The sequence below is a fragment of the Sphaeramia orbicularis genome, chromosome 7, assembly GCF_902148855.1.
Source record: "Sphaeramia orbicularis chromosome 7, fSphaOr1.1, whole genome shotgun sequence".
Lineage (NCBI taxonomy): Eukaryota > Metazoa > Chordata > Actinopteri > Kurtiformes > Apogonidae > Sphaeramia > Sphaeramia orbicularis.
Genome location: NC_043963.1, coordinates 49,443,698 through 49,468,572, shown reverse-complemented (window position 1 = coordinate 49,468,572; position 24,875 = coordinate 49,443,698). Strand labels below are relative to the sequence as shown.

General features: G+C 37.5%; 1 protein-coding gene across 1 annotated transcript in view; it reads right to left on the bottom strand.

Moving 5' to 3' along the window:
- The window catches only part of mtor (mechanistic target of rapamycin kinase), a 175,509-nt gene that overhangs the window by 38,626 nt on the left and 112,008 nt on the right, over window positions 1–24,875 (bottom strand). The window contains exons 33-37 of the mRNA XM_030140024.1: window positions 24,459–24,536; window positions 23,628–23,735; window positions 13,296–13,421; window positions 7,710–7,841; window positions 4,347–4,462 (exon numbers count right to left, since the gene is read on the bottom strand). Of these exons, the coding sequence (XP_029995884.1) occupies window positions 4,347–4,462; window positions 7,710–7,841; window positions 13,296–13,421; window positions 23,628–23,735; window positions 24,459–24,536 (560 nt within the window). The remainder of the gene's footprint in view (window positions 1–4,346; window positions 4,463–7,709; window positions 7,842–13,295; window positions 13,422–23,627; window positions 23,736–24,458; window positions 24,537–24,875) is intronic.

Below are 24,875 nucleotides of genomic sequence, written 5' to 3'. Positions count from 1 at the left end.
AAACACTAAAATCCACACATTTTATACACTGTATGGCCAAAGAAAAAGTTGCACATGCAATATTTCACTGCACCGCCTTAAAGTTTAATTACAGGAGACATTCACTGTTACGTCTTTTGTGCCATATAATGCTTACATAGTGTCACAATAAGGTTGCATTGATTTTTTATTTTTGATGATGGAGAATCAGACCAGTGCATCGAGTCTGGACTTTATGGTGGCTAATCCATGTATGAAAAGGATGTTTCATTCTCCCTGAACCACTCTGTCACAAACCTGATGATCCTGATCAATCCTGGCATTGTCCAATCTTTTTGACATTAAAGACATGAGAGGCTACTTACTGCATTGGTTAGAGTTAAGTAACTTGTTACAGCTGAAACATCATTAACCACTGCATTACTTACCAATGAAATGATCTGAAATACTGGCTTAGTTAAATCCAGGCAGTTACTTTTTTTGGCCAGGCTGTTTTTTTTAACTTATTTAACAGACTGGAACTACATCAACAAATGGATGTCCATCAATCCTGGTCACATCTACAGCCTGTTGGTCCATGGGAGTGAATCTCTCCTTCACTGTTGTTCTCCCCAAGGTTTCTCTTTTTCCCACTGGGCTTTCTTGGAGTTTTTCCTTGCTGAGAAGGAGGGTCTAAGGAGGGGGCATGCCCAGGACAATAATCCATTTGTTTCATCGACTGTTTAAGTATTCAACAAATTCTGTAAAGCCCTGTGAGGCGACCTTGTTGTGATATTGAGCTCTACAAATAAAATTCAACTGAATTTAACTCTAACTGCAGAAAGTAACCTCTCATGTCTTTAACTTCAAAAAGATTGGACAACTGATCAGGCACATCAGGCGTATGACAGAGGTTCAGGGAAAATGAGACACCATTTTCACACATAGATTGGGCATCATCAAGTCCAGACTCTAATTTGGGATGTGATGAAGACTTGATGCAGCAGTCCGATTCTCCATCATCAATAATCAAAAATTAATGCAACTATAAATGTAAAAAATATTATGAACCTTATCGTCACACTACATAAGCATTCTTCTCGATAGTTCTTCTTGGTTCAACTGGACTGGCTCTTCTGAAAACGTTTCGACTCTGATCCAAGAGACTTCTTTAGTTCTAATAACTGGTGGGGGAAACTGGATTTATAAACCTGGAGGGGGAGTGATCTGTGTAGGTGTTAATCCCAATTTAAGTGTTAGGATCGTAAGGGGGGGGGGGGTTGTCCCTGGAGATAGGCTTATTAGTGGGTATTGTGTGTGAGTTTCAGGGTCATTGACAGAGGGATGGGTCACTGTCCAAATCCTTCGGCAGGGGGGGGGGGGGGGGGGGGGTTGGTTTCAGGCAAGTCCAGGTGACGAAGGTTGTTGGTTGAACACTGTTTAGGAATGTTATTTAAAGTGGTGTTATATGTTTATGATAAGTGGTGCCTCAGACCACCGCCTTTGTTCAGGGAAGGATTTTCCACTTCAACAAAAATGGCCTCTTTGACTCCTCTCACAAACCATTTGATTTCTCTGGCCAATATTCGGACATTGCTGTCCTCGAAGGAGTGTCCTTTTTCTTCCAAGTGAAGATGAACTGCAGAGTTTTGGCCGGAAGTGAAGGCTCTCCTGTGTTGAGCCATGCATTTATGGAGGGGTTGTTTGGTTTCTCCAATGTATAAGTCTGTACATTCCTCACAGCACTGAACAGCATAGATTGATAGGATTAGTGGATCAACAGTGGATAAGTATGTTATATCAGTAACTGTTTCTGGTCAGCAGTGGATGTTTAGGTCTTTATGGGTTGGCCTACAAACACTGATTTGGCAATGTCTGGCTGTAATCACAGGGTGCAAAACTGTCAGAACTGTGACAATTTTAGGGTGAATTCTTGGTAGCTTGGTAGTCTGTCTCAGTCCAAGTGCAATTTGTAATATATGCGTTCAAAACACAAAAAGAAGTTATTAAGCACCAACATTTAATCAAAGATAAATACTTCCTTTGTGTTCACTCTACATTAATTCCATTATTTTACATTGAAATATTATTATTACAATAGTGAGTCTTAAGAATAAAAAAGAAACTAATCACAGCACATTACTAGTATTTAGTTAATTTGTTCCTTACTGATTTACAGTCCTATATAATCCTCTTATTCAGCATTTAAAAAACACAGTGCAGTTATTTCAACTTCTAAAAAACTGGTTTCCCTGCACTGTCTTTAGTGGAGGTGAGGTGATGGTGGATTGGTGTCAAAGTTGTGCCACTGCTGTCACTGAGGAGCACCATTTTTACTGACAACTTGGTGGCGTAAATCACATACCATACACTATATACCATACAAGGGAGGGGAGAGCTTTGATTGCTGGAGGCACAGTGTCACATTTGGTTAGTGATAAGACGCTGCAGGGGAAAAAAATGCCAAATGGGATCATTTTATAAAAAGGTTTGGGGTGAGACATTCAGAGAATCTGGCTGGTCTTCACAGAGACACTGTGACATAAGTAGTGACTAGTACAAGGTGCGATGCCAGATTGGGTCATGCTCATGGAAAAGGAGCAGAACACACTGTGCATGACCCTGTGTGTTTACAACTCAAGGCCACAAAATACATGAGGCCACATTTTCCTTGCTTCAGCATGTTGCCGTGTGTTTTCCCCATTGTGCTGGAGCAGGTTTACTTTATGGAGGTTTTTCAGGGATTTAGCACTACTGAACCACAGCTAAAAGGATAACGACACATTGGCATTACTTCTGGGAAATCTGACAAACTGTGAATAACTTTTCCCTCAACAGCTCTGGCCCCTGATGAATGCCAAGAACCTGAGGCCAGGGAGTCCAGCCTATCTGTGCATCCATCTGAAGAGATAAGACGTGAGGAGTTTCCTTCACAGTAGTCATGAACGGTCGATAATTCACTGCAGCAATTCTGGATTAGTACTTGGGCTGGCAACATAACTGTTATAAAAGGGATAGCTCCAGTTTCATATTATGATTGGCTGAGCTGCATATATGACTGTGGTAAAATATTGTATTATCACTGATTTCACAAATCAATTCAGTTACAATTTACAAAGACCAACTTTGATTTGATTTAGTGTTGATTTGTTTAGGGTTATTTCAGTTATAATAGAAGTTTTTCTTATATATGAAAGCAATTCTTAGAGAAATATTTCTGTAAAACGAGGAAGAAACCCTCTAATGAAATGCCCTATTAACAAATAATAACATTAAATTAAAAACTGACCCTGAAACAGTTACATTAATTAACAGGGATAAAGATCCAGCTTTACTCAGTCAAAACACTCACGTCAGCGTCAAAGAAAGTATTAACAAATACTGGATTCAGAAGGAGACCCTGCAACCCCATCAGTATTTCAATACCAAACCAATAGTTTTCGGTTTTGTTGTGGATTTGATTCACTGGTGAGATTGCCATGCCATGCCAAGTTATACATTACATTACATTAAAACAAAAGGATATGCTGTAATTAATGAGAGACAAATTTAAAGACCTACATATAAAGATAGAAAGCAGAGCGTATGGAGCGTTTTTTTTTCTTCACACTTTTGTGCAGAGAACTATACAAAAGCATGTTCGTATAATGAAAACAACGACAAATGTCCTGAACCCTGATGGTTTCACATCTTTCAACACGCTATTAGCACCTATCAAAGATGGTGGAAACAGTATGCCTGGGTACATTTTGTAGTTAAACAGTGATGAAATGGAAGCCTCAAGAGGAAACTTTACTTAGATTTCCACCACTGTATCTAAAGAAAGGATTTTACAGGGTGGCACGTCAATTGCAGACTTAAAACTCGACTTGTTCAGCTACAAAATACTGACAAGGTAAGGAGCATATGTCCTTAGGACGATGTTGAAAAACTCATCTTTTTTAGTGATTCACATCTTATTCATTTTTAAAGGCCTTAATCATTTAATTTTCTTGATGATTTTTAAGTTAAATACATTATGTGTCTGTCTTAGTTGTGTTTACTCGTGTCGTTTCCATGCAGTTTTTGTGCAGCACCTTGTGCATCCACTGGGAATGAAATGTGCAAAATAAACAAGGTTTTGGCTTGTTCTCATATTTCACACATGGTCCCATGGTCTATATTATGTTAAATGCTTCTGTTAAATACTATCTGACCCCAGAGGTGTTGGGGATATTTCTTAAATATATTTCTTTCTTTAAATAGTATCAAACCCAGTTATAGCAACATTACACTACTACGTACATCTCAAAAACTATCATGCTCAAAATGTGTTCAGTGGTTTAAGTGTTTAGACATGATTGGATATCAGAGGTAATGATGAATAACTCTTCCTCTGAGTTACACACCTGGCCATCAGCTTGTGGAGCTCCTGCTTGTGCTGTTGGTCTTCTGCTGCAATGGCATGCTGCGCCTGCTGCTGCATCCCCTGCACAAAATGCTGCATGTGCTGGAAAGCATCAATCTGAAGAGACACACAGCAAACAACCAAATACTCAAGAGTTGCACTTAGCAATAAAAGAAACATTTTCCTTAAACAAAAGTGCAAAACATCACTAACCACCTGCCAGCAACTAAATTAGTCAACTATTTGTCAACTAGTCATTGCAGCCCAACTACACAGATAGAAAGATAAGGCAGTGAAACAGCTAAAGGATGGAAAACGGCCTTTTGCTCTTAGATATGTCATGTAAAAAGACTCTTTACCTAAAACTGCTATTATCCACATGTGTATAACATTTCTTATATGAATACTATGGATGTTGACATGGTAGTGACTGTACTGGAGCTGCTGTTGATAAATAAGTGTCAAAAGAAATGCTGCTCTAAGTGTGGCGTGTAGTATTGTCCATATATTTCCAATATTTAGATTCCACATGCATTGTGTCTTTCCTCTGACGTATCACAAGTATTGTGGTGACAGCGCTGTCATGGATCATCTTGTTGCTTCAGTACAGTCAACTGTACAGTTAAAGGTAGCGCTGCCAGACAGTAGACTGCAGCGGCCATGTTAACTGCACACTTTCCATCACTGTCTGTTTTCCTTTTCTTTTTTAAATGACAGAAAACTCCAAAGGTTCTCCATCACTTTTACACATTAGAGCACTGAGGGCAATCTACCGTAACTTTAAGTAATTCAAACTCAACACGGTCGAAATGCGTGTCGTACCCAGATGTGGACAGTGTGTCGAGGACCCACAGACACTGCTCAATTATCTGATTACTCATAGATTTTTATTGCCATGTAAACAGGCTCAGTGTCAGAGTGTAACACAACCTGAGGTAGACGTCATCTCTGTACATGTCAGTGTTTGTCTTGTCACCACCGGCCTTGACCAATACGTCTTATCCAGGATAGATTACACAATACAGCATCTCATAGTGAGTTTAACAAGTGACAAACAGCTGACGTCTCCTCTTCTATTCCAAAAACCAGGGGATGGGCCTTTTCTGCTGTGTGTGTTTACATCTAATATTCCGTGTTCATGTGGCAAGCTGTGCAGCTGGTCGAGGCATCAGCAATGCTTATGCTCACACTTACCTAAGCCCCCTAATGAGATGTGCACTCTGGAACCACGAGTGCTGCTCAACACCTGCTAATAAAAGTGTGAGTGTTTATGTGTGTTTGGGGGTGTGTATACTGTGTGTCAAAGTGTGTGTGAGAGTGTGTGCTCTGGTGACATGTGAGTTTAAACATGTGACCAGTTCATCCACTGTTGCCATGGATGATGTGAAATAATAACCGTTTTATTGACCATGTAACGTCAGCTTTACAGATGAACTATGAATTCAGCAGGAGAAAAGTCTAACAAGAGACTCAGTTACACAAATTAACCCCACACTTGCTAGAGTTATTAGGGAACACTTCTGAGTTTCTTGAATCCCTAAAGCTCTGCAGATTTGGCAGAAACAGTTAAATGTACTTAATTCAGGTAAAACACTCTACCTGGATAGTCCTTTTGTATCTCATATCCACATTTTATTAGCTCTGTGCCAGTGATGGAGATCTGGCTCAATGTGATTTCATTCAAGATCAGGGGATGAACACGTTCTGTTTTTACTGTTTGACTAAATTCCATTTCTTTAAGCACAATTGACTTGGGTGATGTTGGTGGAACATTTGCATGTGACAAAGTGTGCAGTGGAAGCAAAACCTAAATCTAGTAAAAGAAAACAGCACCCAAAATGAACAATGTGTTTATCAAAACTTTCCATTTTCAGGTTGTTGACGTTTATCCATGTAGCTGAAAAGCATTTTGAACATAGAAAAAAGAAGGTAGTGGGAGGGAGGAGCATGTATACCAAAGGCTACTGTAAAGACTACAAACAAAGACACCTCGAATAAAGACACTTCTTATTTTGCATGGAAGCAGTATGTTTTTGGTTTCTCGCAATCTAGCCATACTGCCTTTGCAATATACCAGCAAATGCGATCAACGCATTGGACACCCCCAATCTAATACATTGTAAAAATACACAATTTATTGTCCAAGGTTTTTTTTTCAGTTTTTATACTGTACAAGTATTGCACAGCTCAAAGAAGACATTTACCACGATAATGCAAAATAACTGCAGCTGGCTCAAATAAGTGCAATAACCGCGATAGGCCTGATTGTATGTATTTGTATTTATAATGTAGAGATTGTGCTAAAAGTCTGATGATATTTAACCAGTATTACTTTCTAATTAGCCTAAAAATTATCAATGGATGTATAAGCCAACTTTTTTGTTTATCAGGTTTTTGTTGCCTCAAGGCTTTTTCAACTTTAACATTAAAGCAGCATATGACTTTCATAACAATTTTTTTTTCAAATGTGTAAAATCCGAGTGATAGCCTAATTATCACATAATTTGTTTACATAACAAACTGAAAGGTCATTTGGGCCTTTTCAGAAATTTTGTCGTGAAATGCATTGTGGGAATGGGAATTCCATGCGGCAGCAATTTTGCTGTCTCTTTGAGAGTGCTGAACCCAAATGTCACCTTTACCTCCATCCATTGACTATACTCATTCTTTGAACCAACCCTGGCCGAGTGGAGAATTTTACATTATAGCGATCTGGCTCATTTTCTTGCTGAATCTATGACTTTCGCTGGGTCACCATTTCCACAATGCACTTTGTGACAAAATTTCCAAAAAGGTCTGAGTGATGTTTCAGTTTGTTATGTAAACAAGTGGACTGTGTTTATGATGGAGTCATCTTCGAAGTTGTTCACCATGAGGGAGGTAATTCAGGTGTGTTAGCACAGAAAGACTGTTTTAACTTTTAACAATTCACTGAAAAGTATTGCTAAAATAATGCCTTAAAAAAGTCATAAAAAGATAGACTTTTTCACCCAGTCACAAGTACTGAAGGAGTCTGTTTGTACTTACCTGAGTTCAACTATGAGGTCACTTGTTTATCAGGCTGCAGCTTCGGGTCCTCTTTACAGAAGCAGTTTGTTGATGTTAATGTTCCTCAGATCGTTTCATTGCTCACATCACACTAATTGCCTCTTTATGTCACCAAATTGCCACTAATTCACATTGTCTATCTGGACTCTTTGAAACTCTGATTGTTGCCTTGTGTTTTTCGTAAAAGACACAATAGGTGATCAATTCAGGACCTACTTCAGGGATGCAATTGCTGGTTGTTGCTTAGCTGGTGAAATAAATGCGTCAAATCCCAAACAGCTATTGAAATGTGATTAATACCAGGCTTGTCTCCTACCTTGCGGGTGCTTTTCCACATATACTTCATGTAAGCGTAGGTTACATGGGGGTGGGCGGTGGGCAGTGGGTGGTCGAGCTGCTTGGAGGGATCGACACCCAGAAGGAGCACCAGGGTCTTATGAGCCAGAGCCTGCAGAGGCAATAGAGGACAAGGGTTACACAACAGGAAGGTTTGAAATGAATACAATATCACCTTTGATTCTAAAATTTCTGAAGTAGAGCTGCAGCTATCAATTATTTTTGTAATCGATTAATCTATCAATTATTTTCTTCAATTTGATTACACGATTTGAATAGGCAAAAAAAAGCCACTAAAAAGGATAAAGACATGTCTGAAAAATGACCAACAACTTGTTTTATTCCAGAATCAGACGAAACAACCACAAAAAGCATAAAAGTAAAAGGATGTATGAAAAAAATCTGTACAGAAATAACAACACTATAAAAGTATACATAAAAATATCTATAGATATAAACAACAAACAAGTCCAATGACATCTACAAACAATATGTGCACTGCAGTCTTCAACACATTTTGATCCGACTTACTAACAACTTGGAACTAACATACAACTGAATAAAGGAAAGCCAAATATTTACAATGTTTGTGTGAAAGATTCAAAGTTTAAAGGAATAACTGATGGTTTAAATGAAGAAAAGTGAGCAAATGGACATTTTCTGCCTTCTTGTCCTCATCTCCTCTGAGCTACGCTCCATGATGTTTGTGTTGATCCTGGCATTATGTGCGTCACATTAAGAGTGCATGTGAAACACAACAGTGGAACCCATGTTTAACAGTACCGAAATGAAGGAAACAAAGCTTTGATTCAGGAAAATTGCAATGGAATAAATAAATAAATAAATAAATAAGCTGGGCAACAATTGAAATTCTTAATCACAATTAATCGCGTGGATTTCTGTGATTAATCATGATTAATCACAGAACATAGTTATATGGGGGGGTTGCTGGCATCAACAGCATGTATTGCCTTTAAGTGATATTTCAGACTCGAAGTACTCCAGTAATAAAAAATAATTCCACTTTGCAGTGCTAACAAACAACATTGGCCTTATCAACCCCACCATCTGAAGACATTTAAAATGAAAATGTCCATGTAAAAGACCGGTACTTTTCTCCATGTTTATGGCCCCACCAGTTTATTTCCGGTTGTGAGTGATTGACAGGAGTCTTAAGCCCACCCCAAATGCTGTCATTGGTTGAAACACATGATGACGCCGATTGGCAAACCAATTCTGATCAATATCCCCCTCTTCCTGTGACCCATGGTTTACCTACGTGTATTCACAGAGCGAGAGCAACAGACTTTCAAAATAATATGTGATGTTCAGTTGTTAAAAGCAAGCAAAGGGGGCCCTCTATTCGTTGGAATAAGTTGCACTAACGTATGTTTACCTCCGCCAGGAGGCATTGTGATCACTTTGCTTTGTGTGCGTGTTTGTTTGTTAGCAATATAACTCAAAAAGGTATGGACGGATTGTCATGAAATTTTCAGGTAATGTTGATACTGGCACAAGGAAGAAATGATAACATTTTGGTGGTGATCGGGGGGGGGGGGGGGGGGGGGGGTAGATCTGTCTTGGCGGAGGTCTGCGCTCTCCGAGTGCTTTTCTTGTTTGTACTTGTGGTGTTACCGTAGCCAGTTTGGACATAAGAAGGAACTAACAGACATGTTTCTTTCACTCTGTTTGTATGGCCCGAAAAACATTTGCCTGTAAGTATTTTATGGTCAGTTGTTGTAAGAATGAATAGTATAAAACATCTCTGATGTGAACCTTTGGTGCTGGATAAAAAGACGTAAATCTTAAGTTAATCTGTAAATGCTAATCGTTAGCGTGTCTATGGATTTTCCCATTCAAGTTAGCATCAAGCTAGCGATCTTTTTCCCATTCATTTAAACGGATAATGCCATGTAAATGTACTAAGGCCAAGAACATAACTGAGACATATTTTGTATGTATGTTGCAGTTTTACAGTGAGTCTCAAGTAAAAGATTTACACACACACACACACACACACATATATATATATATAGATAGATAGATAGATAGATAGATAGATAGATAGATAGATAGATAGATAGATAGATAGATAGATAGATAGATAGATAGATAGATAGATAGATAGATAGATAGATAGATAGATAGATAGAGGTTTTTTTTTTAATCAATTCAAATTGATTAATCGATTGTTTCAGATCTACTCTAGCAGTATTCTCTTTCAGAAATGTCCAAATGTTTGGACATTTAGGCTGAAGTACACGTGTACGACATTAAAGTACGGTAAAGGAAGACATAATTATATTTGTCACACAACAAATCAAAGACAAATTTGAATAATTAAAAAAAGAAAAATTCAAAAGGGTAACGAATTTATTTACACATTCATAAAAAGCTGTTTTCATTAGTAAAGTTACTGCTGTGGAAATAAGATAAGTCAAGTATTACATTAAACATAAAACATACCCACATTAACCCATAAAGTCCTGAACATCCACTCACCACCAATAGTATCTACTGATCTAAAATATTAAATACCTGTTGATCCAATAATCCTATCACTACATGTAAATAATTGGAGTAAAATACAATTTGTCATCTTTTCATTGTCATCAGATAAGACCCATTTGGATGGTCAAAGGCTCCATAGTGAACATGGAAACACCATTTTCTAGAATACTGATTGACCAGTAAAACCTACAGTGTTTGTTTGACACATCAATCAATCAATCAAACTTTATTTGTATAGCGCTTTTCATACAAATTACATGTAGCACAAAGTGCTGTACACCAAACCCCCCACTGTCCCACAGTTGCAAATAAAAACTAGAAGCACTCGTAGAGCACAGACCTCCGCCAAGGCAGATCAGTGGGCCCCCGTGCCCCCCATCACCACCAAAATTTAATCATTTGTTCCTCGTGCCAGTATCAACATTTCCTGAAATTTTTATCCAGATCCATCCATAACTTTTTGAGTTATCTTGCACACAAACAAGACCGACAGACAAACAAACCAACGCCAACAAAAACATAACCTCCTTGGTGGAGGTAATAAAATTAAAGCAACACAGTAAACAATGTTAAAAAATAAGAGTTTAACTAAAAGCTAAACTAAAAGGATAGGTTTTAAGTTTACTTTAAAAAATATGAACACTTGCAGCAGACTGACAAAATAGCTCTTAACTGGATTTTTTTTTCTTTCTTTCTTTCTTTCCTTTTTTTTTTTTTTTTTTTTTTTTACAGTGCTTTCATTTTCAGATTTACTATTCATTTACTTTATTCAGATTTATCCAGTTTATCACACCAGATACATATCATTCATTTTTGGTTGTAACATTTTTGTGTGTTGATGATTCCATCTGATAAATCTGTTATCACCTTTTTCCTGTTATGAACTATTATATCTGGTTTTAAAAACCCACTATTGCTTTGACCTTTGATGAAAAGTAGGGCTAAGCTGAAGCCACCGTGTCTGACCCTCAAAAAAAACTGAAATAAAAAAAGTGGCAAAAAATTATTGAACAAATTTTGGCAGGATATATCATTTGGCGGCAGTGGTTTTTTGAGTTCCTGAGTGTGTGAATAACACACTGACACAAAGAGACAAAGAAAAGAGGTTACAAAAAATCTTCAAGTCTTAGATGGGTCAGTATTTCCAACCTCCACTAATCACTTTTCCTGAGAGGCTGCCGTTGGCCAATCAGATTTCCTTTATTCATTTATATCACAGTGGGTAATTGCGGCATTTCATATGTGTGCTTAAATACAATGAAAGTGTGTGGATAGAATAATTGGCCAACTGTCTGAGATCCCTTGCAATCAATTACAATAACAGAGCAGTAAAGGATGGAAAATTGCACCACTTTGATTGAACAGATATGGGGGCTCAGGTTTCTAAACAGCATGATTAGGGTCCTGTGCTACTTCCACCGGTGCCAACTTAAAACAGGTTGAAATGAGGCTGGATTTCGTGGCTGGAGTTCACGGCTGCACTTAACTTTGTTAGACCCTGACTTCCCGTTTCCATTTGAAAAGATGGATTTAATCAACGTAAAGCTATTCCTTCTAAATCTTATGAGATTAAAATTAATTATGGAAGATTAAGGTCAGACCACGGAGGAGTCAGAGGTTTTGTGTAAATGTCATATTATGTAGTTAATAAGGTAAAATGAAGTGAGGAAGTGCAGCTTTAATTTAATACATCTAAGAGTTTTTTCCGTTGTCTGGTAGCAATGCAGGCAAACTTCTCTGGGACTGACGTTATCAAATCAGTGTAACATAGTTTTCATGCATCATCAGGAATCACATTTCTGTCAAAATAATTCAACTCAGTGTTTCCAACTCCTCAGTAAGGAAAGTATATACTGTCTGTCCTAAAAGTTGCTAAAAGTTGGTAAATGACACCATCACTTAATTTGCACTGTTTTTTTCTCTCTCTCACTCCAAGAAATTTTTCAACTTCTTAAAAGACCTCATCCTTAGTTAATTTATTGATTTATTTTACAGGTCAAAATGATTTGTGAATAACTTTTAAAAGAGTCTTGTCTTGATTTTAAAGAAAAATTCATTAAAAAATTATTTTGTTTCATCACTCTGTACTAGGAATATACACACAAAACACTGTTTGCTTGTGAATTTTCTTGTTAAGAAGATACAATGCCCAGCCAAACAAAAAGTCACACCTGCAATATATCACTGCACTTGGTTTTGATTACAGGAGACATTCACTGTGACATCTTTTTTGCCAGATAACGCTTATGTAATATCACAATAAGGTTCATAATATTTTTTCCATCCATAGTTTCATTAATTTTTGATTATTTACGATGGAGAATCAGACCCCTGCACCAAGTCTTCATCACACCCCAAATTAGAGTCTGGACTTCACAGTGGCTAATCCATGTGTGAAAATAATGTCTCATTCTCCCTGAACCACTCTGTCACAAGCCTGATGATTCTGACCAATCCTGGCATTGTCCAATCTTTTTGACATTAAATAAATGAGAGGCTACTTGCTGCAGCTACAGTTAAATAAACAGCCTGGCCAAAAAACAGTAACTGCCTGGATTTAACTAAGCAAATAGTTCAGATTCTTCCACCAGTAAGTACTGCAATGGTTAACGATGTTTCAGCTGTAACAGGTTACTTAACTCTAACTGATGCACTAAGTAGCCTCTCATGTCTTTAATGTCAAAAAGATTGTCCAGACTCTAATTTTGGATGCGATGAAGACTTGATGCAAGGGTCTGATTCTCCATCATCAAAAATAAAAAATCACTGCAACTATGGATATAAAAAATATTATGAACCTCATTGTGACACTACATTAGCATTATGTGGCAAAATGATGTCACAGTGAATGTCTCCTGTAATCAAAACCAAAGGTGATGCATGAAATATTGCATGTGAGACTTTTTTTTGGCCAGGTAGTGTATATTTTAGTTTCAATGCTTTTTATCCTCTAAAATTCTTATTTTCATGTGATATTTAAGACATTTTGTTTGATTTTATAGACATTAATCTGAGCCCGTAATGTGAAAGGATGTCGTTGTCTGAAAGTACTGACCAAACGTCCACTCTTGCCACAGAGACTTGCATACTTCAGCCACGTCCTCATGTCCTCATGGGGACTGATGACCAGTGATCTGACCATTAGGATCCTCTGCCAGTCTTCGACAATCCGCTGACAACCCTGACACACACACAAAAGAAAAATACAGTGTCAGTTGCGTCAAACATATTCTTCTTAACTCGATGCCTTCAAAAAGAGGCACCTACTCATTAAAGTCACAGAGACAGAGCACATGTGACAGCACAGCACTGTTAAAGTCTATAAGTGGCTTTATTACCAACAGCGGCCTCTGTGTTTAAAACACACACGGGGGACAGGTTCACGTGCAAAGAAAACACTTAACCAACACCTCACATGAGTAAGGACAATAAATGACCTACATGTAGTGTTTCTACTAAAAAATATTGAAAAATTAACTAGAATTATCATTAGTTTTTATAGAAAAAAAGACTTCTAAACTTATGTCAAAGATGTCACTGAGCCCGTTTAGATGCACACTAATACTCCAATCATTAGCCAATTTCTGGAGTTACCAAATTATTAGTGATCATGAAAACAGCAAAATCTGATATGCTTTATCAGATAACGGGAGTTATCCAATGATGAGAAATCGGATTAACACACTTGGATTTCTCGTCAATCCTCAGATGTCTTCCTGCACGTATATAAATTAATCTGATTTATTTTTCATTCTTTGACATCTGTGCAATCAAAATCGTACAAAACGAAAGTTGCATTGTCAAATGTAGGTGGAAGGCAGGAACAGGAAGCTTGAGTATACCATCACTATGTACATACGTACTCCAAAAGAAATCCGATAATGGAAACCAGGGTTTTCCATTAACACATTTCTTAAGTGCATATAAACGTATCAAATCTGATTATTAAAATTATTTGATTACTCCCAGTTATCAGATTTTTATGGTCATGTAAACAGGCTCACTGCATTGTGTTGCATAGGTGTGATGAGAATTTTTTCACTCACTCTAACCAGTAGAGGGAGTAGTGAGGGACTGAATAGAACAGAATACTGTTACAGGAACAATGAAAATCTGTTTATCAGCTCTGTTCTGTTTAGCCTCAAATCTCCCAGTGTGATGAAAAATTACACCATAGGGTCTTTGACAAAAGCATAAATATTGATTTCCACAGTGGAGATGATTTCAAATGAAAATAATTGTTTGCTCAATTCCAAACAGATCTTTAGTGCAGCTATTGACAACACAAACTGTACAAAAAACAGAGGTGATTTGTGATTTCACTGTGGCAGTTTTCTGTCGAAAAAAAAGTTACATGGCTATGGTGTAAACTATCAGCTTATGCAGCAAGTGAAAGTTATCAGACCCAGTGTTATTTTGACTGGATATTTTTGTTTCAAGCAAAAACTTGATGATACAATGACAGAGTTATGTCAGCAATGAGCTTCAGATTTTATTGAGTAAATAATAGAGTAATGTAAATTTGCTGGTGGTTTTGGTAGCTATGGGGGTGCATTCTGGTAGATGACAGCAACCTGGTGTTGATAGCTTTAATTTTTTAGACATCACTATAACCTCTTTCATTTTATCATTCTTTACTTATATTCTTCTAATCTAACTCCAGAGAAGTGTACATGAAGAGAAAACTAGGCCTGATGAAAAAAGATGCCATTCATTCCCTCTGTAAGATTTACCCTTAAAGACCCACAACTATCCAAACGATGTTTTTTGTTTTTCCCCAAGCGATTTATCACAATTTATTATAACATTATCCTCTGCATTTTGCATTTTTCAATGAAAATCTAGTATTTCCCTATTTAATTTACTGATCATGTAGATGTTTATAAAAGCTCAGAGTAAATTCAAAGTTCATTTGATCAAAACTGGAAAAAAATCAAGAGAAAACAACTTTCAAGAAAATATATCATTTACTAAATATAAAAACAAGTGTCTCCATCCACTGTCATTTATCAAATTCCATGGGATTTACTGGTGAATCAATGCTGTAGAAGATGACAATGTTTCCACGTTCACTGCAGAGCCTCTGAACATCCAAATGGGTAATATCTGATGACCATAAAAAGATGACAAACTGCATTTTACAACAATTATTTAGATGTATTGACAGGATTAGTGGATCAACAGGTATTAAACATTTTAGATCAGTAGATGCTTTTGGTCAGTGGTGGATGTTTAGGTCTTTATGGGTTAAATTTATGAGAGACTGCAAGGGGGCGGACTAAGTAATATAAACAGAAAAAGGACTGTGATGTAAAGTTCCTATAATTACAAACTCTGCCAAAGGAAATGTTGTATTAAGTTACATAGCAACAAGCAGCAAAAAATTCTGCCTTGATGTGTGTGTTTCTAAACAACATGATCAAAAAATCAGCTGAAATGCTGAAGCTTAACTTTTATATAATAAAGTGTGGCTACATCTCACCTACACCCTGTAATTTGTTGCTGTATTCAGTACATAAAAACATATCTCAAGACAAGTCTTAAAAGTCAACAGCAGAAAGCGAAGGCTAGAATTAAATGGTACACCTGTCTATTTGAAGGGGTCTTAACATGACGGTATAAAGAGTCGGGGTATGTTGAGTGATTCTGCTTTGCTACTGACATCACTGTGCTGAGAAGTCTGGAGGAAGTGTCAATTAACAGTCACTTCACTAACTGGAAGTGAAAGGTACAGCTGGGTTACAGAGACTTTCAAAGGAACATGATATTCCCCTTTTTCTCATAACCAAGACCAAGCAGGTACATACCTTTTTAGAAATATGTCCCAAGGCTGAGTTTGAGAAATGGCTGAATCCCTACATTCTTTAAAGCAGTGGCGATTTCTCATAGACTGCAAGGGAAGCCCGGCTTCCCCTAAAATTACGAAAATTAAATGGTTAAATATGTACGGTTGTGTTGACATTTCATTGACTACAAATGTGTTAGAACACGTTCATCTCACAGACGAGTTCATTCAGAATCAGCTTTATCACAAATCAACGGATGTGATGTTGTTCATTTCTCATACATTCCCGTTGCGCTGTTTTCTCATTCGATCTCTGCTCAGTGCATTTGCCCATAGACGCCTATGACGTCCATGGGCTTCAATGGGTCTGAGTGGAACAGTTTTTTTCATTGCCTCAAAACTGGACAGTAATTGGATTAATGCCACGATGTTGTCCCGCCCCCTGACGCCAGGCGTCTCTGGGGGTGAATGGAGCTGTGGGTGGAGCTCGGCTGGGCTTGGACGCCAGAATCCCACGTGCTGATTGGAGGATCAGTCGAAAGGTTGAATCCCGTTTGACTGACAGCTATTTTGAGATCTACTCCTTCACTGACAGTTCAGTTTAATACCGCCGCGCATTCTGCTGTGAAATCGAGAGAGAAACCACTATGAAATTACTCGTTCATTTCTTGCACTGTAAATAAAACACACTCATTGGACTTCCTTGTTTCAATTTAACATAATTTCAGCGTTGTCTTGTTTCAGTTACATAATTTAATCATTTCTTGTTCGAGTTAATATTGTTTTGTAGACAGTTAAATCAATCAAACTGTTGGCTCGGTCGGAGTGAAAGGAGCATCTCTTGTTTAAAAAGGCTGAAGTCTTACACTCGCAACACAATGGGCCAAGATAATCTAAGCAGCCTAGCTCTGCTGGCCATTAAGAGGACACTGGTCAAGTCCCTGGAAAAGATGCCTATTTGGTACAATAAGGTCACTGACCATTTTCTTAAAAAGGAACAGAGGGCCAAATGTATGTTTAAACAACTTGACAATTTTTTTGACGTAAGCCGACAATGAGCTTCCCCTGTCTGAAAGACGAGCAGCCGCCACTGCTTTAAAGCCATGTTCGATGGTATTGACTGTTGTTGTAATTTCAATTTACTGCAATATTGTAAAATCCTCATCAAAAATGTGTAGATGTGTAAAAAAAATAAATCAATAAATTTTTAAAAAAAAAGTAAAAAGTGGATAAGCTGATAAAGAGCTTTTAGGTACAGAAGATTTGAAAAGTCAAGATGGTGCTACATGAGCAACTGCGAGTTGCAGCAGCTCTCTCTAGTGATTTCCTTTCTTTAGTATTTATTTGTATAATTCTAGTTCTTTCTTTTGTTGTACTAAACCCCTAAGGAGCTGCATAACTAGGGATATACAATTTATAACTTTAGCGTTACTGCTATTGCTGTTTTTTGGACTTTTTGAGTCCACCTTTCTTTCTGCACCTTGTGTTTTATATTTTTGCTGCTGTAAACACTACAACTTCCCCACGACAGGAACCCACTTAGCAATAAAAAGATGAATGAGATTTTCCAGTTTGCCATTTGACCTTATGTCCCAAAGTTAACCTGTGTAGCATTATTATGATAAAAAGGTGGTGTTGACATTTGATAAGTTTCTTACAGTCGCCCCATGATTTTGTGGATTTTCAGACTTCAAGGGGATTTTTGTGGCCTAAAACACCATATTTTCTGGGCCCCATAAAGTAGTACTCGTTACTAATGTTAGCTTTGAAGTGGATGTGCTAGAAGCAGCAAAAATGGGTCTGAGGGACTTTGATAAGTGCCACATTGTGAAGGCAAAATGACTGGGTCAGAGCATCTTTAAAACTGAGAGTCTTGTTGGCTGTCTACGTAGTCTGAAATGGTTAATATCCTGCCAGTTCCTCCTAAGGGGGAACAATTGCATATCAACCCACTGGAACATCCTGCCTCCTGAAGCTTTGTCAAAGTCTCTTGGATCCTTACACCGCCCATTTTGCTGCTGCCCACCCAACAACTCAAGCACTAATCATTCATTGCTGTTTAATATACTCCAAATGGTGACAGGTACCACTGTAATAAAATAACCAACACTGTCATCACCTCACCTGTTAGGGGGCAAAATGTTAAGGTTGATAAATATATATAGAAAATGTAATTGCCATGGCAGCTGAAATCAAATCATAGCAAATGAACAAGATAGTAAGTATCACTTCAACTGATTAACTGCAGCAAAATTGCTGCACAGTTATAGAATCTTCCCTGTTATGCTCCAGAAACAAAATAACAAACTGATGAACAGACAGAAATACTGATGTAGGTGATATCTTCCACATTGTATGCTGGGTGGATATAAACTGCAGTGCATCTTCCTTCGGTTTGTTGTGGTTAGTTTTGTACAAAAGGTCAAAGGCAACAGTTTAGCAGTTTACCTCTACTTGTAGGATGGGCAATTGCCTCTCTGCTTTTTTTGGCAAATTTGAGGTGTGTGAATTACATATGTCTCGATTTTAACCAGACAGTTTGATGATGTACATGTAGAACTCAAATTTTTTGCATAGTGCACTGCTATGAATGGTCGAACTAGGTTAATTCTCCTTTGCAGAAAACCTGTGGTGAGATTTCAGAGATCTGACTGAATTTGTACTAATTGTTGTTTGCAATAGTGTAATACGTGGAAAAAACAGAACATGTACAGATGAAGTCATCCATTTTGGTTGGTTATTACATCATGTACCATATAATTACATTTTCATCATAAAAAAGTAACTTCTACATTTTTTAAAATAACCACAAAAAAATGTAACAAAATATTCCAAAATGTGGTGAAATGCACTGAATATTGTGCATTTTATTACTATGTGTGACAAAATATAGAAGACCATTAGAAAATGTGGGTGATGTTACATAATTAAGCGAAAATATATTTCATAATGTGTTGTTTTAGGGACTGTGTGACAAACAAAAAGGGGCCCTGCTCTTATAGAGACTGGTTATCAAATACCCAACATTGTTCCCTAATATTCAAGTAGCTACAATGAAATTTACTCTGTTAATGGTCTTAAAATGAGACAATGTATGTGGGTGAGCATATACAATATGTAACACATTAAAAACAGAAAATCAGAAGCAGATGTTGGACCTCCTGTCCTCTTTTTTTCCTGAGTCTGACAAATTTCTCACAATCTGCATTAAAGGAATGCGAGACAATTCCCACAAAAGAAGAGCATGGCCTTTGAACAGCAGCAGTCTACAGCAGAACATTCAAACCCCAGAATAAGGACTGACTCTGATACATTTGCACACCAGCGGTGGGGTGCAGTGTTTTCACTCGCCCTTTGCCGTCGCCCTAATCCTTTGATGAGGGAGTGAGAGCTGGAGGAAGAAAGAGAGCAAAGGAGCACGACGGTGACTCCTTGACAGATGTGTGAGGTTAGCCTCCAATAAATCAGCACAGAGAGAAGAAAGCTGCCAGAGCCTGCAGCCACGGCTCTGCTGCTGCAGCCCAGGCCCAGTCTGTTCACTCAGGAAGGACCCTCTTAAACCCCAATACACCCTCCACGGTTTATGAATGGAAAAATTCAAGATGATCAAGACTGTCTTCCTTTTACTACACACACATCTAAATGTTTGTGTAACTGTTTCCATTCCACTGTCAGTTGAATTTTATGCAAAAGTTTGAAACACCACAAGGGGAACACTGAGATGTGGGATGGCACACAAAATGTTTGCAAAATGCACACACTACCTTTATCATGCATTAAATAATTTACCATGAAATTAATGAAAGCTGCATACCATCCATAAAGTGCACTATATTATACTTCATGTAAGCCCACATATACAGATCAGCTGATGGAAATGCACCATAATCTATACCATTCGTATGAACAGAAGTTCATTCAAAGTTTCTTTTTGTTTGTGTTGATTTTTTTCCTGATTCCAAACTACTGCAATTGTAAGTACCTAAAAGTCTACTTTAGGTAAAGTCAGGCCATGCATGACACATTGGTTCAGTATATCAATACAATATCAAACAACTCTATTTGATATAGCAGGTTTTTGCCAACCTTCCAGTTTGAACAAACCATCACTTGTAAAAGTGCAGAGGCTCCAGTCAAAGCAAGGTTTCCCCTATGATTAAAAAGGTTAGGGGAAACACCAAAGCCATTCTGAACATTACTTAAGCCTAATTAACATTAAAACTAACTAAACAGCTTCTTCTAGATTTAAAGGATGTATTTAGGAAATATGAGTAAAACCTTGTTAAATATATCTTTTCCTCATTTTTACACACATATATGGCAGTCATAATTCTCCACATTGATATGAAATTACAGACTATGTATTGAAAAAAAGTCTTCCACAAACTTAGTCAAAATGCTAGAAAGCTGCTAAGTCCTCTAAAAACTGGGAACACCCAGGTTCAGGTAAAGTATGACCCAGGTTTCTATTTTTTTGATGAAGGGGATTTTCCAAACTGCTGGTGTCATCTGAGCTGGAGACAGCATTTCCAACAGAGACTGACAGTAAGCATTATTATGCATGCTGCATTGAACTGTGGAAGTCAAAGTATTGAGAAAATGGTGCATCATAGATTAAAGTCTTATCAGGTTTATGCTTTTCCACATTTTTTTGCTCAACATGCCCATAGAAGGCAGAAGCTCACATTTGCTCAAACATGAAAAAGATGAACTCAGAAGGTTTTATCTTAGCTAGGATGGCATTTGTCTCAAATACCACGGACTTGGCAGCTGGTGGTGTTTTCCCTAACAACTTGTGGATTTGTGGTTCTTCCACATGTCCTCCTGTATCATTTAACAACATGTACAACTCTGTAATTCACTATTAATCATTAGAAATAACTATAATAATAGTAATCATAATCAGTCACAGGAAGAGTTTGGATGGGGTTACAGTGTGGGTTACAAATAATGAAGCATGTTATTTTTCTTCTCAATATTCCCTTTTTTGTAGACTGCAGACACGAGACTGTGCCTCATTTCACCCTTAGAGTTTCCTAGAGCACATTTGTCAAACTATTTTATCAAGATTAAGCTTGCTTTCAGATACAGTATGTGTGTGCTTTGTATACTAACCTAAGAATAAAGGGTCCGCAAAATACGCAAAACACTGAAAATTAAAAAAATCATATTTGAAGGAGAAAATGTGGATGACTTGATGATGTCTGTCAACTTTGTTGGACAATACTGGTTTTGTGACTCTGCACAGAGCTCTGATGTTGTTAAAATAAGTGAGACCAAAGCAAATTACTACAATGACCCATCCTGCTGTGACAATACCAGGGTTTCAGAGGGCGTAGGGCTTGGCCTAGTTTGGGTTAAAGTGTTTGATGCAAACATTGGTGGATATGAGGGTCCTCCTATTAGAAATGAATACATACTTAAAGGTAGGGTAGGAGATCCTGGACAAATCGTTCGAGCAAGCTACATTTTGAAAATACACAGTTGAAAAGTCCAAACCCCTTTCTTCAGACTTCCCCCGAAGCGCGCCTCCAGAGTAGTGGATGCAGCGTCACTTCGCTAACCTTCACTAACTTCTTCTCATGGCTCATTCAGGGGTAAGAAAATACCTGACAACATCATAATGAACCTAAACAACAAATATGATTATGTTTTCAAAGGTATATTTATCAGTATATTGGATTTGAAGTTGGACTTTTCACTTCTTTTTTGGTATGTGTTCTAAGTAATCTTGGGCTAGTAAGAACAGCTGATTGCTGTAAGACTGAAGTTAGGCTAGCAGCCCACTAAAGTTTGCTTTGAACACTGTAATCTGCATTTCACTATTATGTTTTTCAGCGGAACAGCCCCAGTTTTTACCTAGCTGGCTAACGTTGCATTCCCTCGTGATTTATGTTAATGACAAAACAGGTTTGTTTACATCTAGCTACCATGATTCCTTGCGATCGGACGGGCCATGTCCACACGAAACTGCAGCTTTTCCTATCCGATTTTTTTCTTTGTCATTTTCAAAAGAAGTGCTTGGTAAACACAGAGTTGTTTCAGGAAATATCCAAGTCTCTGCAAAATGCAGCTTTAGCCCAGTAAAAAATTGCGACAGCATTACTAACATAGCAGTTCGTCCAATTTGTTTTATCCTCTAACTGTCTGAATATTTGTTAAAATGACACCATAATGCCGGAAACCAATGAATACTCTCAAAAAATCATAAAGGGACAAATGGCAGTTGAGTTTGATAGACATACCACCGTTCAGTCATTTCCACGGGTCGGTTAAAATGATTGGATGGTATTTTTTCAGTCCTGTCCGTTCCACAGGTAACTAAAAGTTTTTATTTTTTTGTTAGCGCATTTAATTATTGGTTGCAATTGGGGTGTGAAGGGGATTTTAAGCAATATAGTATAAAATGCTCCAGGAAAACATCTCCTACCCTAACTTTAATATAATTTTGGATGAGTATCATTGATTGTCATACCTGTGTATAAAAACTTGGAAAAGCAGATATTAGCATCCAGAAAGCTTAAAAACAAAGTTTGCTATAGAGAGGTCCACTCAGAACCAACTATCAAATCTGAGAAAAGATGTTTAATTAGTTTTAATGTTCTCCATGTGGACTTTGGCTTAGGTGCTGCCGAAACTGGTTTGTATGCTGCTCCTAAGCCTCATAATGGTAGGGGAAAATACTAATTTGTTACTGTTTAATTAAATAAATGACAATGTGTATGCTCTCCACATTACTGTATCAAAAGCCTGTCCTGAAACCTTGTCTTCTTTAAAACTCCTATTGTCATGATGTCAACTTTAAATATCTTAAATGACAAATATATTTTTCTTTCAGCCACCTGCTAAAAATATTATGGATGGTTTCAGGGCACTCTCTTTGCAAATAAAATTAATGATCATTGCTTTCAGTGAATAGCCATCTGCCAAGACAACCGGCGTGATTTAACATCATGACTAAACCTAGACAAAAACCAGCCTGTGATTATCAATCAGCAAACATATTCTTAACACTTAACTTCAGTCAAAATGAATCATCATTTGTGGTAATTTTTTTTCTCAAAAATGAGGGGCCTTCTTGTGTAAATGAGGTCTATTTATCATAAAATTCAAAAAGAAGTCATTACCATAAAGATAGGGCAATGAAGTGGAATGAAGGCGGCTACAAAGGTGTGATAGAACGAGGTGATTACTTTTAATCAAATCAGGTGCCAGGAACACATGGGTTAACCTGTTTCTTTTCAACTGTGTATTCTTGTAAACAGAATAGCTTGGATAAAGTCTAGCTAGATTTTAATCACATTTCCATTTCATTTTACTGTGATTTACCCTCATCTGTAATATGTTCAAGAATCATACACAATCCTCAGCACAATCTAACAAGGTTTTGCTTTTTCCAAACAACTATTAGGCTGCAGGAAAATGTAGAAATAAAATGTACATCAGTGCAGCTTCATGGTGAGTTCTTACTGATGTACTAGTGTGTCTGTGTGTACATGTGTGTGGACGGTAATGTTTCCCATTAGTAACAGTAGCTCGTCCAACATCTGCTTTAGATTGCATATGGAGATGGACACGTGACAATGAGTGTGCTGTAGTTACCTGAAGCCTCTCCCACCATGTCTCCCTTATAATGTCCCTCCTCTCTGGTACAAGCTTATACTGGATCACCTCCTCTAGCTCTGACAGCATCTGGCAAGAAACCATGGCCTGGAAAAAACAATGCACACACTAAGATATTCACAGCTGCAAAAGTGCATAAGGCATATGAAACAAGCACAGGTTATGTACATCACAATCAGCAAGGAGCACAGGTTTTTTCCCACAATCTCTAGGAGAGAACAAGCAATTCAGACAGTAGCTTGGATATTTTTACCCACACACATATCACAGGAACACAGAGGAGTAGAGGACACTTATAATTTAACTTTAACCCCTTAATGTCCACTGTTTTAAATTTGCATCAAACCCTTTCCATTACTGAATCAGCCGAGATAGCGTATGTATTCCCCCAATGCCTGATAGGGCATATTCGATACTTACCTAGTCAGGACACTGAAAATAATTTTATGGCATCAATAAAACCATCTCCTGAGATGGAAAAATCTGTTTTATTACTTTTTTATTACTATTGACTATTATGCCTATTGTCGTAAATCTGCATCATACTCAAATTTCTATCTATTTTATGTTCTATAGTCAAATTAGCAATCTTCACTTAATTTAGCATGTGCAAAATCAACAATTTCTTTTATTATACTTGTATATAAATTCATGCCTTTAAGAACACAGAAATACTAATTATATGATGTAAATCACTGCTAAAAAAAATTGCAGCTGTAAAATGCTGTCTGCACTTGAATGGTATGAAAAATGAGCCGATTATCTGAAGCCAACTGCTGAATATTTCAACTGATTCAGAGGAACTCTTACCCCATAGGCTCGACTGTAGCTCTCCCCAGCCATGGCCGTCAGCTCAGCATCCAGGAGGTCTCTTGCTTTGTCAATACACTACATAAACAACATTTTGATTGAGAAGGCAATAAATCTGCAGCATTACACTGACAAATCTTTAACTGATGACTTAATGGAAAAGCAACGTTCCTGCATGGTATCAATCAGTAGCCACATAGTTGAATGAACAAAAGTAATACAAGAGAGCTCCACAAGGGCCCATCACAGGGCCTCTTTTGATTAACACACTAGTTCAGCTTAAAGGAAACTTTTTTTCTTTAAAATATATTGCAAGAAAGTGATCCACTTAAATCACTAACCACACCCAAAGCCATACTAGATATCTCTGATTGCCATTCCATGTTCTACTACACTAATGTGCTCATGTGAAGTTTG